The sequence below is a fragment of the Schistocerca nitens genome, chromosome 5, assembly GCF_023898315.1.
Source record: "Schistocerca nitens isolate TAMUIC-IGC-003100 chromosome 5, iqSchNite1.1, whole genome shotgun sequence".
NCBI classification, from domain to species: Eukaryota; Metazoa; Arthropoda; class Insecta; order Orthoptera; family Acrididae; genus Schistocerca; species Schistocerca nitens.
In genome coordinates, this window is record NC_064618.1 from 146,997,375 (window position 1) to 147,016,672 (window position 19,298).

A 19,298-nucleotide genomic window follows, 5' to 3' on the forward strand; every position below is an offset into this window, starting at 1 on the left:
ATTCATATTTCTTTACGTACTACACGAATATGTAATAAAGAATGGGGGTTCCTATTTAAAAAAACGCAGTTGATATCCGTTTGACCTATGGCAGCGCCATCTAGCGGGCCAACCATAGCGCCATCTGGTTTCCCCCTTCAAGCTAGACAAGTTTCGTTGTTTGCAGTTTTTTCGTTTGACGCTTATTTCGTGAGATATTTGGGCCGCTCATGATCAGTGGACCACACTGTATATAAAGAATTTGGGAGACAATCTGAGCAGTGGTCTACGGTTGTTTGCAGATAATGCCGGCGTTATCGTCAAGTAAAGTCATCATAAGATCAAAACAAACTTTTTATAAAGGATATCAGTGTGGTGCGAAAACTGGAAATTGACCCTAAATAATGAAAAGTGTTACGTCATCCGCATGAGTGTTAAAACAAATGCGTTAAACTTCGGTTACACAATAAATCAATCAAATCTGAAGGCCGTAAATGCAACTAAACACCTAGAAATTACAATTACGAACAACTTAAATTGGAAATGTTGTGGGGAAGGCAGATCAAAAGACTGCGTTTTATTGGTGGAACACTTAGAAAATGTAAGAGATCTGCTAAAGAGACTGCCTACACTACACCTGTCCGTCCTCTTTAGGAGTACTGCTGCGCGGTCTGGGATCCTTACCAGATAGGATTAACGGAGTACATCGAAAAAGTTCAAAGAAGAGCAGCGCGTTTTTCATTACTGCGAAATAGGAGAGAAAGTGTTACGGACATGATACAAGATTTTGTTTGGACACCATTAACACAACGCCGACGTTGCAGCGGAATCTTCTCACGAAATTTCAATCACCAACTTTCACCTCTGAATGAGAAAATATTTTCACATTAACAGAATCTTCCGTCGGTTTTTGGTAGAACAACATTATAATAATGAATGAAAAGCACCAGTTTGCTTTTGTTCCACAATATTACTTTTATTGTTAACCGGTTTTCGGCTTACAAGGCCATCTTCAGACATTTACTGAATATTATCACCAAAGAAGTTAAATGTTAGCAGACAACATTGGAAGAGAAGTAACACCTCTAGACTGAAGTAGAAACATACAGTAAGTAACATCTTTGCAATGAAAAAGTAAAACTACACAGTACATAAATAACAGTGGAGTAGACAGGAAAACCTTTAGCACAAAATAGGAATAGCATGCCTACATAACAGTTTCTATTAATAAATAAAACTAATAAAATAAAATAAAATTATTACTAGACAAGGCTGCATCAGGAGGTATGAAACAGAGTGATACACAACCAATTAAAAGAAGAGACAGTTATCAATGTACATACAGAATACATAAGGAACTTCAGCAATATCAATAAGATAAACAGAAATTCCTGCATTTCTTTATTTCTGTTTTCCTGTCTACTCCACTGTTATTTATGTACTGTGCAGTTTTACTTTATCATTGCGAAGATGTTACTTTCTGTATGTTTCTACTTCAGTCTAGAGGTGTTACTTCTCTTCCAATGTTGTCTGCTAACATTTAACTTATTTGGTGATAATACTCAGTAAATGTCTGAAGTTGGCCTTGTAAGCCGAAAACCGGTTAACAATAAAAGTAATATTGTAGAAAAAAACCAAACTGGTGCTTTTCATTCAATAGAAAATATTTTGTTGACGCCGACGTACAAAGGGAGAAACGATCATTATAATAAAATAAGGGAAATCAGAGCTCGCACGGATAGGCATAGGCTTTCGTTTTTTTCGCGCTCTGTTCGAGAATGGAATAATAGAGAATTACTGAGAAGGTCATTCGATGAACGCTCCGCCAGGCACTTAAGTGTGATTTGCTGAGTATCCTTGTAGATGCAGGTTTACAGGCATAGTTTTCGTGATGTGTCCGCTTGATACGACTGTCCTTGCGGCAGGTGGCGGCGCTAACTTCCGACGACTCCCTGGAGGGCGCCGGAGCCGGCGACGGGCCGGACCCGCAGCAAAACGACCCCGAAGCGTCCGACCAGCAGTTCTTCCCGTCGTTCGCGCCGCTCTTCCAGCCGCTGGGACACTCCAGGCCGCAGCTGCTCTTCCAGGTTAGACACTCATTCACTCGCTTGCTGCTGTATGACCTGTTATGGTGATTCTTACATGTATCGGTATTTATGTGTTATGAAACGTTGGAGTTAGAGGTATTCTGGTTACTTCACATACTGGAAAATTATTTTTGTCAGTGACTCAGTTGTGGTACTTCTCGCAGTTAGGTTGACCAACACGATGTTAGTATATTAAAAGCACTCACCAACACAATAAATATTGAGCTATAGGACCGTATTTATGTTGAAAAAGATTTGCGGCTGAACAACTGCCAGCCATCTTCTACAGACGCGAAATTTAACCGACAGGAAGAAGATGCTGTGATATGCAAATGATTAGCTTTTCAGAGCATTCACACAAGGTTGGCGCCGGTGGCGACACCTACAACGTGCTGACATGAGGAAAGTTTCCAGCCGATTTCTCATACACAAACAGCAGTTGACCGGCGTTGCCTGGTGAAACGTTGTTGTGATGCCTCGTGTAAGGAGGAGAAATGCGTACCATCACGTTTCCGACTTTGATAAAGGTCGGATTGTAACCTATCGCGATTCCGGTTTATCGTATCGCCACATTACTGCTCGCGTTGGTCGAGGTCCAATAACTGTTAGCAGAATATGGAATCGGTGGGTTCAGGAGGGTAATACGGAACGCCGTACTGGATCCCAACGGCCTCGTATCACTAGCAGTCGAGATGACAGACATCTTATCCCCATGGCTGTAATGGATCGTGCCACCACGTCTCGATCCCTGAGTCAACAGATGGAGACGTTTGCAAGACAACAACCATCTCCACGAACAGTTCGACGACGGACTATCAGCTCGGAGTCCATGGCTGCGGTTACCCTTGACGCAGCATCACAGACAGGAGCGCCTGCGATGGTGTACTCAACGACGAACCTGGGTGCACGAATGGCAAAACGTCACTTTTTCGGATGAATCCAGGTTCTGTTTACAGCATCATGATGGTCGCATCCGTGTTTGGCGACATCGCGGTGAACGCATATTAGAAGCGTGTATTCATCATTGCCATACTGGCGTATCACGCGGCGTGATGGTATGGGGTACCATTGGTTAAAAGTCTCGGTCACCTCTTGTTCGCATTGACGGTACTTTGGACAGTGGACATTACATTTCAGATGTGTTACGACCCGTGGCTCTACCCTTCATTCGATCCCTGCGGAACCCTACATTTCAGCAGGATAATGCAAGACCGCATGTTGAAGGTCCTGTACGGGCCTTTCTAAATACAGAAAATGTTCGACTGCTGCCCTGGCCAGCACATTCTGCAGAGCTCTCACCAATCGAAAACGTCTGGTCAATGGTGGCCGAGCAACTGGATCGTCACAATACGCAGTCACTACTCTTGATGAACTGTGGTATCGTATTGAAGCTGTATGGGCAGCTGTACCTGTACACGCCATCCAAGCTCTGTTTGACTCAATGCCCAGGCGTATTAAGGCCGTTATTAAGGGCAGAGGTGGTTGTTCTGGGTACTGATCTCTCAGGATCTATGCATCCAAATTGCGTGAATATGTAATCATATTTCAGTTCTAGTACAATAAATTTGTCCAATGAATACCTGTTTATCATCTGCATTTCTTCTTAGTGTAGCAATTTTAATGGCCAGTAGTGTATATAAGACGAAGCGGAGAACGTCTTCGTCAGTCCTTATTCGGCTCACGTGAAGATGGCTGGCAGTTGTCCAGCCGAAATATCGTGCAATGAAGTTTATGACGACCAACTGCAAGCCGAAATTTTTTGAACTGTTGATTGGCCGGGAAAATTTCAAATTTTACGTATTTGTGTTTCTAAACAAAATTGGTTTTTATAAATTATTTTGTACTTTTGTGGTATGTAATGCTAATGAGATTCTCGGGATTTTATTAAGCGGGGATCAAAACAATTTCCTAAACTCAGTCTACTCAAACATGATTTAATATTGGAAATACTGATTACTCTTATTGTTTCAAAGGGAGAATCGCTAATCAAGAGACATTTATATTTATTTGTCAAAATTAGCAAATATTAAGACATCATGTGATCATTTAGAACAATGGCGCTGACCTCTGTACCAATGTTCCCCTATAAAATTAGCATAAAGACATTAATTTTGTCGCTTCATGAATATAGGAGCTCGTACATATAAAATTTTACACATTTTTAAGTAATATTTGATTATATTTAGACTAAGTATTACATGAAACTCACACGTTTTCGTGCCTCGTTACAAAATGGCTTCTTACACTACGAAGAACCAATAGGGAAGAGAGAGCGATTCTTTTGCAAAAGAACAGAGATTGCAATTACATTCGCAGGATCATATTAATTGATTACAGAGTCTTTGTGATTTTTCTGCGATAATATTTATTTCGTTACGACGTAAGTTTTGGTATATCTGCGAAGTAGTTCAGTATCATTTTTATCACGTTATGTGACGTACCGCCACACTGTTATCTAATGGCTAAGTCCGCCCCGATGGCTGAGTGGTCAGCGTAACGGACTGCCGTCCTGAGGTCCCGGATTCGATTCCCCGCTGGGTCATGGATTTTCTCCGCTCAGGGACTGGGTGTTGTGCTGTCTTCATCATCATTTCATCCCCAGCCGGCGTGCAGGTCGCCCAACGTAGTGTCAAATGTAATAAGACCTGCACCAAGGCGGCCGGACCTGCCCCGCAAGGGGCCTCCCGGCCAATGACGCCAAACTCTCATTTCTATTTCCATCTAGTGGCTAAGACAGACCGTTTTTGTCTACGTTTCCAGTCGCACATTTTGTAAGAGTACCGCGTGGTTGCGACTTAGCAGAATCACAAAAGTCGCCAGAGGTGGTGTACCCTTTCTTTCCCCTTTGGTTCACTTTGAACTGCAGCACGGCGAGCAGCGGCCGATAGGCATAGTTTGAATCAATAGCGTGCAGTCTGGCGCCGGAGTATGGACACGAGGCACGGGCCGAGTTACAGATATGAAAGTGGATACCGGTATAAGAAGCTGATTAACAGGGGAGAGACGAAACGATATTGCGAGAGATTTACGCAGGATTCAGAACAAAATGTACGAAAACCAACAACGATTGGTCATCCTGCAGTTTTAACCAGATGGAAAATCAACAGATACTTGGGTAAGTGAAGAAAAATTCAAAACTAAGCGCTCCATAACTTGATACTCAATTTCAAATGCCGCGCTAGGAAAGACAGAAAGATTTTAAACATGGCTGAAACAGCAACTGTTGAAATTCTTCACGGTAAATGATGACAACTGAAACTGTTGCAGGAGAAGATTTATTAAAATTCTTGACCAAGGTTTCGGTATATATATAAATATACTTTCATCAGAAGTAAAATATCTAAAATCACATCCTGCTTTGGACATTAATAAAACAATTGTGCCTTAACTACTGACGACACCTTTGTCACAATTGTTTTATTAATCTCCATTGCAAGATGTAATTTTAGATATTTTACTTCTGATGAAGGTATATTTATATATATCGGAACCTTGGTCAAGAATTTTAATAAATCTTCTCATGCAAGTGTTTTGGCTGTCATCATTTACCATGAAAAAAGACAGAAATTTTATCCTAGTGCAGCAAACCAGTAACGGTTACTAGACGAGGCCCCAGCAAGAAAACAAAACGAAACATGTAACAAGTACCTGAAGATGGACTTGTAAGAAATCCGAAACGAGTCATGGTTTGAGCCAAATAAACCTTCTTAAACTATACTTGTGGCTGGTTACTGTTTCACTTATAACCCTCATAGTAAAGCCAGGGTTCTGAACATGTCACTTTTCGACAAAATAGCGATAAACCCGATAGACTTGATTTCAGGAAGGAGGTCGTACATACTGACGATAGCCCATTCGAGCTGTTTGTCTAACGGGAGAGTAACGGTGCGGAGAAGAGTTTTGAAGTTCGGGAGAGAAATATAACCGTTTCAGTTAAATATGGAGGAGATTCTTATCTGGGGCTACACGAGTGCGATTGGTGTGGAGCATTTTTGTTTTATCGGTGGAATTGTGGACCACATGGTTTACATAAAGAGCCTAAAAACACATATATCCAGAAGTGTGAATAATATGGGCCTTTCTGGAGATTAGATTTTCGCACATCATAATGATCCAAAACATACAGCTCTAGATGCGAGACTGTTGACACTTCCCGCTTGATGCCGAGACCACCGCAATCCTCTGACATTAATCCCATTCAGAATTTGTGAAACATTCTCGAAAAAAATATAAGGAATCATATGTCCAATAGAAATGATCTAAAGAACGTTCTCGTAAAGGAATGGTGTAAAGTTACGGTGCAGACAACAGTATCTCCGGAGAAATCCATGCTAAGGAGAATGAAACAGATTATGAAGAGGAAAGGAGGGGCTACTAAGTACAAACCGTAACATTCGATGATCAGGGTGACATTTGCAGTGTTGCCGACGAATATTTATTTTGCATTCTATCCTTAGTTTTCAATGTTTAACTACGTTTATGTAAACAGGTATGTGTTTCTTTACCGTATCCTGCTTTTCAGTGATCAATAAACCAGTCTATGTCGTGCTGTACTTCACTCTGACAATTTTCCAACCTCTATACACCGTGAGACATATACAGAATCATGTTGTAGGCCAGGGCCGGCCACGGCGTGCCAAATTTCGTGCGTGCCGTGTGTGCGGACCGCAGGCTGTATCGGCTTCGCTCGGTGCTTCTCGGAAGCATTCGGAACAGCATGATATTTCATTGAGCAATGCGGTGTGGCATTTTTCAGTCGGCACAACACTCTCCAGTTCGGCAGAATCGTAGTGTCAACGCTGTGTACCCTTCCCTATTTGTTCGTGCTATGGAGTGGCTGTTTGTACAGAAAGTGTCAATCTAATAATCTATTGCCACAAGCTTTTAAAAATGAATGGGTATGACAGAAGAGAGGGGTGAGAATTTTCAGTAAATATTATCTAGGCATATACGCGACGCCGCCCGTAGTGACCGAGCGGTTCTAGGCGCTACAGTCTGGAACCGCGTGACCGCTACGGTCACAGGTTCGAATCCTGCCTCGGGCATGGCTGTGTGTGATGTCCTTAGGTTAGTTAGGTTTAAGTAGTTCTAAGTTCTAGGGGACTGATGACCTCCGAAGTTAAGTCCCATTGTGCTCAGAGACATTTGAACCATATACGCGACGTGTACTGTAACTCTGCTGTGAAACAACATTACAATGTCACGCAGAAAGAATTTAAAGATTGAGTTGACAGTGAAAGAGCAAAAAATTACACCGATCGACAGACGGGATTCATTGTTCTGTACATCAAGAAGCTCCTTATGCTAAATTTGCAGGCATGGAGCACTTGAAGAAATTGATGGTACGAACAGTAAAATTTCTGAAGTCACATGCTTTATTACGCTGTCAGTTGTGACAGTTTTCGACGGGACTGAACGAAGAGTGTGGAGACTTTATTTATTACTGCAAAGTACGTTGGATTTGTCATGGGGCATTGCTAGAACGATTTTTCGATTTAAAACTCGCTATTATTGAATTTATGAAGGAAAAAGAAGAGCAGGTCGAAAATTAGAACATCCGGAATGGATTGCAGACCTTGTATTTCAAGTGGACTTCACTGCACACTGGCCAGAGTAAGACACCTGCAAGGAGAGAAACAACTCATTTCCGATTTTCTGGGGATCCATTTAAAAATACACTCCTGGAAATTGAAATAAGAACACCGTGAATTCATTGTCCCAGGAAGGGGAAACTTTATTGACACATTCCTGGGGTCAGATACATCACATGATCACACTGACAGAACCACAGGCACATAGACACAGGCAACAGAGCATGCACAATGTCGGCACTAGTACAGTGTATATCCACCTTTCGCAGCAATGCAGGCTGCTATTCTCCCATGGAGACGATCGTAGAGATGCTGGATGTGGTCCTGTGGAACGGCTTGCCATGCCATTTCCACCTGGCGCCTCAGTTGGACCAGCGTTCGTGCTGGACGTGCAGATCGCGTGAGACGACGCTTCATCCAGTCCCAAACATGCTCAATGGGGGACAGATCCGGAGATCTTGCTGGCCAGGGTAGTTGACTTACACCTTCTAGAGCACGTTGGGTGGCACGGGATACATGCGGACGTGCATTGTCCTGTTGGAACAGCAAGTTCCCTTGCCGGTCTAGGAATGGTAGAACGATGGGTTCGATGACGGTTTGGATGTACCGTGCACTATTCAGTGTCCCCTCGACGATCACCAGTGGTGTACGGCCAGTGTAGGAGATCGCTCCCCACACCATGATGCCGGGTGTTGGCCCTGTGTGCCTCGGTCGTATGCAGTCCTGATTGTGGCGCTCACCTGCACGGCTCCAAACACGCATACGACCATCATTGGCACCAAGGCAGAAGCGACTCTCATCGCTGAAGACGACACGTCTCCATTCGTCCCTCCATTCACGCCTGTCGCGACACCACTGGAGGCGGGCTGCACGATGTTGGGGCGTGCGCGGAAGACGGCCTAACGGTGTGCGGGACCGTAGCCCAGCTTCATGGAGACGGTTGCGAATTGTCCTCGCCGATACCCCAGGAGCAACAGTGTCCCTAATTTGCTGGGAAGTGGCGGTGCGGTCCCCTACGGCACTGCGTAGGATCCTACGGTCTTGGCGTGCATCCGTGCGTCGCTGCGGTCCGGTCCCAGGTCGACGGGCACGTGCACCTTCCGCCGACCACTGGCGACAACATCGATTTACTGTGGAGACCTCACGCCCCACGTGTTGAGCAATTCGGCGGTACGTCCACCCGGCCTCCCGCATGCCCACTATACGCCCTCGCTCAAAGTCCGTTAACTGCACATACGGTTCACGTCCACGCTGTCGCGGCATGCTACCAGTGTTAAAGACTGCGATGGAGCTCCGTATGCCACGGCAAACTGGCTGACACTGACGGCGGCGGTGCACAAATGCTGCGCAAATAGCGCCATTCGGCGGCCAACACCGCGGTCCCTGGTGTGTCCGCTGTGCCGTGCGTGTGATCATTGCTTGTACAGCCCTCTCGCAGTGTCCGGAGCAAGTATGGTGGGTCTGACACACCGGTGTCAATGTGTTCTTTTTTCCATTTCCAGGAGTGTAAAATCGCGTTGTAGAAGGTACACATACTGACAAACACAGTTCAGTTCCCCAAGATCACTAGTGTGAAAGAAAACACGAGGTTTGAAAAATTCATTGTAGCCTTGAAAGAATTACGAGAATAGTTTACTAAACGATTTGAGGACAATGCCAATCTTATATCTTTTTTCCAACTGTTTTCGAGACTGTTTGCCGTTTCAGTTGAAAGTACCGCTGTGCGTGTGCAGATATAACTGACTGATCTGCGCTGTAATTTCCTTTTTCAAGACGAATCCCTGTAACGTTAAAACTGTCCAGCTCGTGTACATTGCTTTCCTCACGTAGAGTTTCCACGTCTCCATAATGAGGTTGCAAGAGTGCTGCAAAATTTCAAACAACGTGTGTGTGTGGAAAGGCGATTTCCGATTATGAAATTAAATAAGTCCCAACTATATGGCAACATGAGAGCAGAAATGTGTGAAATTCTCTGCAGCTGCCCGTGTGCCGACAATTTGAACTAGATAAAAATTATGTGTCTTCAGCGCACCAAAAATAATTATACAATATTGAGACGTTATTTTGTTTTTTGTTTTTCTATGTTGCTGAGAAATGTGCAACATAAAACCAAGTCGTACACAATCCGACTGCACTATAATTTACATGCGGCTCATTCGTAGCTTCTCCGGCCGCTGTGGTCAAGCGGTTCTAGGCGCTTCAGTCCGGGACCACGCGGCTGCTACGGTCGTAGGTTCGAATCCTGCCTCGGGAATGGATGTGTGTGATGTCCTTAGGATAGTTAGGTTTAAGTAGTTCTAAGTATAGAGAACTGATGACCCCTGATGTTAAGTCCCATAGTGCTTAGAGCCATTTTTGCTTTCGTAGCTTCCCCCTCATTTTCAGACAGCGTGGCGTGGTGGTGGGGGACATGCTTGCAGTCTTATCCTCCCACACATCATTATTAAAATTCTCTGTCTTAGCACAAATTTTGAAAGCTTCGAAAGGCGTAAGATATACAAAAGAATAACTCGTTACTTATCTTCATTATCTCGTTGTTGTTGTCGATGGCTCAAAGTCTTGTTTAGGGGTATATTCTAGCAGCTGAAATTTCCATTTTGTAGGTTCTTGAAGACTAAATAACTGATGAAGATTTGCCTGCATTATTCTCGAATTTTATTCTTTTTCACGCCTTTCAACATCACCCCGTTTTTACATTTTTCTCATAAAAAAACAATAATTACATTGACAAACTTAGAAAACGACTGCTTCCATCAGAGGCATGCCCACACTTCTTACTTTCTGCGGTACTCACATTATTCCGAAGAGTTTACAAACTTTCTTTACCAAAGAAGAATCCTCACCAAATTATATCATTATTTTATAAGTAAATCCAGAAATAAATTTAATATTAGAGTTACATTGTAAAATTAATCATATGAATTTTAAGTATGCCAGGAATTTCGTGATTTCAAATATTTTTAAAAGAAGTGTAATTTTAATTGTTGAACATACCGACTGTAACATATTAATTTCTTTTTTATACATTTTAGCCCGAAATATAATACATCGTATACAAGATCGTATGAATTCTTTTAACGAAACTTTTGTGTTGGCAGAAGAGCCAACACCGTGTTACGAATGGAGGCCGAAATGCACGCGTTTTAGGTCACGCAGTCTGGCGTGAAGAGGGAAGAACTATACTAACGTGAGGTCTGGAACATGACAAGGAAGGAGAATTTGGAAGCGGACGTAATTGGTTTCATACTTAACTTTAATCCATTAATGATGAACGTCGCTCTTGACGGTACATGATTTACAATATTATCTGTTCAGATCTTGAAGTAATTGTAGTAACTGAATATGGCGCCTTGCTATGTCATAGCAAATGACGTATTATAAGGCTATGCTAAACTGTCGTCTCTGCAAATGAGAGCGTATGTAGACAGTGAACCATCGCTAGCAAAGTCGGCTGTACAACTGGGGCGAGTGCTAGGGAGTCTCTCTAGTCTAGACCTGCCGTGTGGCGGCGCTCGGTCTACAGTCGCTGATAGTGGCGACACGTGGGTCCCACGTATACTAACGGACCGCAGCCGAATTAAAGGCTACCACCTAGCAAGTGTGGTGTCTGGCGGTGACACCACTGAAAAGTAAAGTGAAGTAAAGTAAAGTAAAGTAAGGAGGGGAAAGCAGAAAGGTGGAAGGAGTATATAGAGGGTCTATACAAGGGCGATGTACTTGAGGACAATATTATGGAAATGGAAGAGGATGTAGATGAAGATGAAATGGGGGATACGATACTGCGTGAAGAGTTTGACAGAGCACTGAAAGACCTGAGTCGAAACAAGGCCCCGAGAGTAGACAACATTCCATTAGAACTACTGACCGCCTTGGGAGAGCCAGTCCTGACACAACTCTACCATCTGGTGAGCAAGATGTACGAGACAGCCGAAATACCCTCAGACTTCAAGAAGAATATAATAATTCCAATTCCAAAGAAAGCAGGTGCTGACAGATGTGAAAATTACCGAACTATCAGTTTAATAAGTCACAGCTGCAAAATACTAACGCGAATTATTTACAGACGAATGGAAAAACTGGTAGAAGCCGACCTCGGGGAAGATCAGTTTGGATTCCGTAGAAATGTTGGAACACGTGAGGCAATACTGACCTTACGACTTATCTTAGAAGGAAGATTAAGGAAAGGCAAACCTACGTTTCTAGCATTTGTAGACTTAGACAAAACTTTTGACAATGTTGACTGGAATACTCTCTTTCAAATTCTAAAGGTGGCAGGGGTAAAATACAGGGAGCGAAAGGCTATTTACAATTTGTACAGAAACCAGATGTCAGTTATAAGATTCGAGGGGCATGAAAGGGAAGCAGTGGTTGGCAAGGAGTGAGACAAGCTTGTAGCCTCTCTCCAATGTTATTCAATCTGTATATTGAGCAAACAGTAAAGGAAACAAAAGAAAAATTTGGAGTAGGTATTAAAATCCAGGTAGAAGAAATAAAAACTTTGAGGTTCGCCGATGACATTGTAATTCTGTCAGAGACAGCAAAGGACTTGGAAGAGCAGTTGAACAGAATGGACAGTGTCTTGAAAGGAGGATATAAGATGAACATCGACAAAAGCAAAACGAGGATAATGGAATGTAATCGAATTAAGTCTAGTGATGCTGAGGGAATTAGAATAGGAAATGAAACACTGAAAGTAGTAAAAGACTTTTGCTATTTGGGGAGCAAAATAACTGATGATGGTCGAAGTAGAGAGGATATAAAATGTAGACTGGCAATGGCAAGGAAAGCGTTTCTGTAGAAGAGAAATTTGTTAACATCGAGTATAGATGTAAGTGTCAGAAAGTCGTTTCTGAAAGTATTTGTATGGAGTGTAGCCATGTACGGAAGTGAAACATGGACAATAAATAGTTTGGACAAGAAGAGAATAGAAGCTTTTGAAATGTGGTGCTACAGAAGAATGTTGAAGATTAGGTGGGTAGATCACGTAACTAATGAGCAGGTATTGAATAGGATTGGGGAGAAGAGAAGGTTGTGGCACAACTTGACTAGAAGAAGGGATCGGTTGGTAGGACATGTCCTGGGGCATCATGGGATCACAAATTCAGCATTGGAGGGCCGTGTGGAGGATAAAAATCGTTGAGGGAGACCAATAGATGAATACACTAAGCAGATTCAGAAGGATGTAGGTTGCAGAAGGTACTGGGAGATGAAGGAGCTTGCACAGGATAGATTAGCATGGAGAGCTGCATCAAACCAGTCTCAGGACTGAAGACCACAACAACAACAACAACAACCTAGCAAGTGTGGTGTCTGGCGGTGACACCACATACCTCCCCCGCGAATTGGCGAATGGTTGTGGTATAAGGCCTTCGCCCGCCGTGGGGAGGACCCCATGTTGACGTATGCGACGAGGTGGGGGGCCTAACAACAGGCGTGGCTGTGCCACCCGCACTCTGCCGTTCGGACTGCGGGGAGCTAGGGAACGCCTGAAAACCTACTCCAGGGTGCACGGCAACATGCGGTGTATGCGCCCGTAGAGAGACAGGAGGGGCCGAAGGGTCGACCTCCAAAACTGGTCCAAATGGCTCCAAGCACTATGGGACTTAACATCTGAGGTCATCAGTCCCCTAGAACTTAGAACTACTTAAACCTAACTAACCTAACGACATCACACACATCCATGCCCGAGGCAGGATTCGAACTTGCGACCGTAGCGGTCGCGCTCGACCTCCATCTGGCCGGGGCACCCGACGCGAGTAGACGACATATGGTCCGGAGCGGGCAAGAGTTCCATGTCGGAGGACAACTGGTCACAGGAAGCGACCGGCGGCGCGTGACCCAGGGAGGCGCCCGACGGCTGCAGCGACGCGTCCACTGTGGGCGTCGCCGGCGGGAGAACAGGCGGCGGCGGCGGCGCGTCGCCATGGGGCAAAATGAAAGGCAGCCTCGGTAACACCTGGGGCTGAGGCGAGCCAGTAGATGGGTCCCCGGGGCGCTGACTGGACTGCACCGTCGCTGAAAGCAGACGGCGAGCGGCAGATCCCGTGCGACGACAGAGGCGCAGCTGATTGAGATGCCGGCGTAAAAATTAGATACATAGCGCGTCCGAGGCAGCGAAGAATGCGTCCTTCGAGCCAACGCCGTGAACCTCGATAATGGCAGTAGTAGACAATGTCGCCTGGGGCAAAAGCAGGTGTCTGCCGCCGCACAGGAAGCTGATGCGGCGGATGTAGCAAAGACATCAAGGTTCGATGATGGCGACCGTGGAGCAACTCAGCCGGCGAGCGACCATCTCGGGGCTGAGAGCGATACAAGGACAAAAAGAGCAATAACGCGTCCTCCTGAGAATGCGACTCTTTCAACTTCAACATCTGTGACTTGAAAGTCCTGACCAATCGTTCAGCGGCACCGTTGGACTGTGGCGAAAACGGCGCGGACGTCAGATGTTGAATACCATTGGCCTTGCAGAATGACTGAAATTCAGCGGACATGAATTGTGGGCCATTGTCGGAAACAGTTGTCTGTGGAAGACCTCCAATGCAAAAGATAGCAGATAACGCTTGGAAGGTGGCAGATGATGTCGTGGAAGACATCCTGACAACAAAAGGAAAATTACTGAACGAATCTATCACAACCAACCATCGAGCATTCCAGAATGGACCAGCAAAATCGATGTGTAAGCGTTGCCAAGGAAAAGTGGCTTTTGGCCATGCAAAGAATTTCCGCGGTGGTACTGATTGTTGTTCGGCACACACCATGCAAGAAGAGCACATTTTCGTAATCGCGGCATCGATTCCAAACCAAGTACAGTGCTGACGAGCAAGTTGTTTCGTTCTCACTATACCCCAATGTCCTTGGTGGAGAAGCTTTAAGACAGAGGACTGTAACGAACGTGGGACCACGACCCTGGACTGATCATTATCAGAACGCAAAAGCAAAACACCACGCCAAACAAAAAGTCGCTCCTTGTGAGCAAAAAATCGGCGAACCAACGTGTCCCCGATCTGTGACTTTGACAAGGGCCATTGTGTAGCAACAAAACGCAGAACGGTAGCAAGGACAGGGTCGGCAGTTGTGGCTGTAGCGACACGACGAAAATCAATCGGAAACGAGTCGACCACGTCAACGGTTTCCGAATCAATGAACATGCAAGCAAGTTCGGAGGAATCGAATGTCCTATCCTCAGCAACAGGCAAATGGGACAACGCATTGGCGTTTCCGTGCTTAGCAGTGGACCGATACAAGATATCGTAGCAGTACTGCAAGAGGAAAATAGACCAGCGAACGAATTTCTGCACTGTACATGGAGGTTCAGGCTTGTTCGGATGAAAAAGCAATGTCAAAGGTTTATGGTCTGTGATTATGGTAAAGTGATGACCATAAAAGAAGTCATGAAACTTTGTAAGACCAAATACGAGAGCCAATGCTTCTTTCTCGATCTGTGAATAATTTCTTTGCGCAGACGAGAGCAATTTGGACGCAAAGGCAATAGGGCGATCGTGCGAGCCATCTTTGTGCGCAAGCACAGCACCGATCCCGAAATTCGATGCATCCACCATCAATAAAAGTGGCTTCCGGGGATCGAACGGCGTAAGGCAAGTATTGGAAAGCACCGCCGATTTCAACCGGCGAAAGGCGCGTTCGCATTCCGTCGTCCAGACGAACAGAACACCTTTACGGCGTAAGCGATGAAGCGGAGTTGAAATGGAAGAGGCATGCGGCACATATTGGTGATAATAGTTGATTTTTCCCAGCACACTCTGAAGCTGCTTCAAATTCTGCGGCGAAGACAAGTCTTGTATGGCATGGAGGTGCGTGGGACTGGGATGTATGCCTTGGGCATTGAGTACATGGCCCAGGTGTGGCAAGTCACGAGAAAAGAACACACATTTGTCCTTCCGTAAGCGAAGACCATTTTGTCGCAAGACCTGAAATAATGTTCTGAGATTGGCTAAATGTTCTTCTTCCGTCTTTCCGGAGATCACAATATTGTCCAGATAGTTTGCTGCAGTAGGGACCGACGCACAAACAGTTTGTCGATATTGCTGAAATAATGCAGGGGCGGATGCACACCCCAATGGCAGTCGTTTGAATCGATACAAACCAAGATGCGTGTTAACCACCAAAACGCACTGGGATTCTTCGTCCACCGGTATTTGCAAGTACGCATCTGCTAGGTCCAACTTCGAAAAATATGTGCCTGGGCACAGTTTGTCAAAAAGATCTTCCGGTAGGGGTAAAGGAAAAGTTGTAATCACTAGTTGTGGATTCACTGTTGCCTTGAAGTCCACACAAAGTCTCAATTTTCCCGAAGGTTTTGGCAAAATTTCTAAGGGTGATGCCCAGAGAGAAGCCTGCACACGTTCAATTATACCTTGTGATTCCAAATCGTATAATGTTTTGCCAACATCATCACGCAATGCGTGGGGAATATTGCGCACTCTGAAAAACTTGGGTTGCGTGTTTACTTTCAGTTCCAAATGTGATTTATAGTCCTTAGCGCAACCGAGGCCCGGTGCAAAAATGTCTGCAAATTCTTCACATAGACGAGAAACACTGTCTGAAGGCACAGTCTGGTTCACTGATAGGACCTGATTTACTATAGACAAGTTAAACAACTGAAATGAATCGAAACCAAACAAGTTCACTGCAGAAGAACGAAGGACGTAAAATGACACAAGTTTTATTTGTCCTTTGTATGTTGCAAGAAGGCTGCACTGTCCTAACACAGGTATCTCTTGACCTGAATAGCTAGTTAACTTAACATTTGCGGCACGTAACGGAGGTGTGCCCAGCAGTTTGTAAGTGTCTTGATTCATCAGTGAAACTGCAGCTCCGATATCGAGCTGGAATGGCATCACTTTGCCATTAATGTCCAAGTCTACAAAAAGTTTATTGTCCTGCTGACAACAAGAGACAGACGGGAGTTCCAGCGATGTCGATGCACACTATTTGTGGGACAAACACAATCACTGTTAGAGAGAGTGGCACTGGGCGGAGTGGTATTAACTACATGAATTTCCATGGGCGAAGTTCCGCGAGCCTGAGTACCCTTGGTTCGATTCCGATTCCGGCGCGAAGCAAAGGGCCGGGAATGGGTTTGAGTTTCCAATCTGAGCTTTTTCTGGCAAACACTCTGAACATGTCCTTTTTTATTACAGTCAAAGCAAATAGCTTGGCGTGACGGGCAATTCTCACGCCAGTCTGGTCCCTTTAATCCCTCAAGCCAACCAATTCTCACGCGAATGTTTAGTAGCGTACCGCGGGCATGATTAGAGCACTGCATTTGCTTGCCGGCGCGGCACACGTGGCTGAGAGCCTGGCGGCAGCGGCGCGGCCGGGCGCGATGGCTGTTTACTGCTCTGTGCAGCTCGCCCGGCGGGCCAGTTAACCTGGCACATGGCTGGCGAGGTTTCAAATGATTCCTGAGCAAAGTCAAGTGTGTCCTGCCGATCCAATATGTCCATCACTTGCTGAAGGGAGGGATTGACTAGTTTCAAAATCTGTTCCCTTATACGAACATCAGAAACGTTCTGTGCAATTGCATCACGTACCATAGTATCTGAATATGGGAGTCCACATTGACACTCAAAAGCACAATCCCTAGTAAGGTCCTTCAAGGTTGCAACTCACTCCCGATTAGTCTGACCTGCCGTGCGTTTTGTACGAAAGAAGGTATATCGTTTCGCAACTACATTGACTGATTGTTTGAAGTATGCATCTAATGCAGACAAAATTTCTTTGTAGGACAGAGTTGCTACGTCGCGTCGGGGAAATAATTTGACCATCACACGGTAGGTTTTGCACACCGACGGACGACAAAAGAAGAAGCTGCCGCTCATTACCTTGAGTTCTGTAGGCGGCGAGATGGAATCCAAATTGGAGTGACCACTCCGTCCAGCTTTCCAGTGCAGCATCAAAAGGTCTGAAGGTCGGTGCAACTGCGTGTTGTGGCTGTGTTAGCGGTGGAACAGCGGCTGCCGCATCGTTTTGCATTGCACATTGACCCTGGACGAGCTGTCCAAGGGCATTCAGTAATGCCCGAGTCTGCTGTTTCTGTAAGCGATAAAATTCGGACAGTTCATATGGAGATTGTGGCGAAGCCATTACACAGTGAAATCAGGGCAGTCAGAACGACATATGGTTCAAATGGCTCTGAGCACTATGGGACTTAACATCTATGGTCATCAGTCCCGTAGAACTTAGAACTACTTAAACCTAACTAACCTAAGGACATCACACAACACCCAGTCATCACGAGGCAGAGAAAATCCCTGACCCCGCCGGGAATCGAACCCGGGAACCCGGGCACGGGAAGCGAGAACGCTACCGCACGACCACGAGCTGCGGACACACAACGACGTATGTCAGTATAGATAAGAACACCGTTTTTACTTCTCGTCGCCAATTTTGTGTTGGCAGAAGAGCCAACACCGTGTTACGAGTGGAGGCATGCATGCGTTTTAGCTCACGCAGGCTGGCGTGAGGAGGGAAGAACTATACTGACGTGAGGTCTGGAACATGACAAGGAATGAGAATTTAGAAAGCGGACGTAACTAGTTTCATACTTAACTTTAATCCATTAATGATGAATGTCGCTCTTGACGGTACATGATTCACAATATTATCTGTTCAGATCTTGAAGTAATTATAGTAACTGAATATAGCGCCTTGCTAGATTGTAGCAAATGACGTATTATAAGGCTATGCTAAACTGTCGTCTCTGCAAATGAGAGCGTATGTAGACAGTGAACCATCGCTAGCAAAGTCGGCTGTACAACTGGGGCGAGTGCTAGGGAGTCTCTCTAGACTAGACCTGCCGTGTGGCGGCGCTCGGTGTGCAATCACTGATAGTGGCGACACGTGGGTCCCACGTATACTAACGGACCGCAGCCGATTTAAAGGCTACCACCTAGCAAGTGTGGTGTCTGGTGGTGACACCACTGAAACAGCTGAGATAATTTTAACCTAAGCGAGAATTAATGGTATACGTAGTGTCGGTTATCTCTATAAAAAATGAAGGTAACGCTAGAGGAGGGTGATTCATTATATGCTCCAGCTGGGTGAGCACTGTCGCACTCGTGCCAGGGCGAACCGAATTCTTGGCCACCCCTGTAGTAGACGAATACTCTTTGGGGTACCTGTACAGCTACAAGGCGGCGCTTCTTTCGCCTACTGTCGGGAGTTCCCGCCAGGCCTCGGTTGTACAGAATCGTCCTCTCTCTCTCTCTCTCTCTCTCTCTCTCTCTCTCTAATGGAGTTCTGGGCGCCCACACGGCCCCGCACACACACACACACACACACACACACAATGCGTAGCCACTTATACGTAAGGTTAACTAGGGAACCGCTGAAGGATTATGAACTACTACATGTCTGCTCTTTTAGTCTGTCTTACACTTCAGTTATGTTTTGTTTACTCTTACTAAATATTTGATACTGAATGGAATTGAGTGCGAGGAATACAGAATGTGTCATGTGATAACAAACATAATGAATTTCGTACTGTATCTAATACGCATAATACAAAATATTTCAGAAACTATCATGGTGGAAAGAACGTAGCATATCTGTAACAAAATCTGCCATTACTTTCTTGTAATTTAAGTATAATCGAAGCGCTTCGAAAATCGCAAATGAC

At 45.1% G+C, this 19,298-nt stretch overlaps 1 protein-coding gene across 1 annotated transcript in view; it reads left to right on the plus strand.

Annotated features, from left to right (window-relative positions):
* LOC126260313 (uncharacterized) overlaps positions 1-19,298 on the plus strand; it is a 425,568-nt gene that overhangs the window by 382,605 nt on the left and 23,665 nt on the right. Inside the window, exon 3 of the mRNA XM_049957638.1 lies at positions 1,905-2,066. Within this exon, the coding sequence (XP_049813595.1) occupies positions 1,905-2,066 (162 nt within the window). The remainder of the gene's footprint in view (positions 1-1,904; positions 2,067-19,298) is intronic.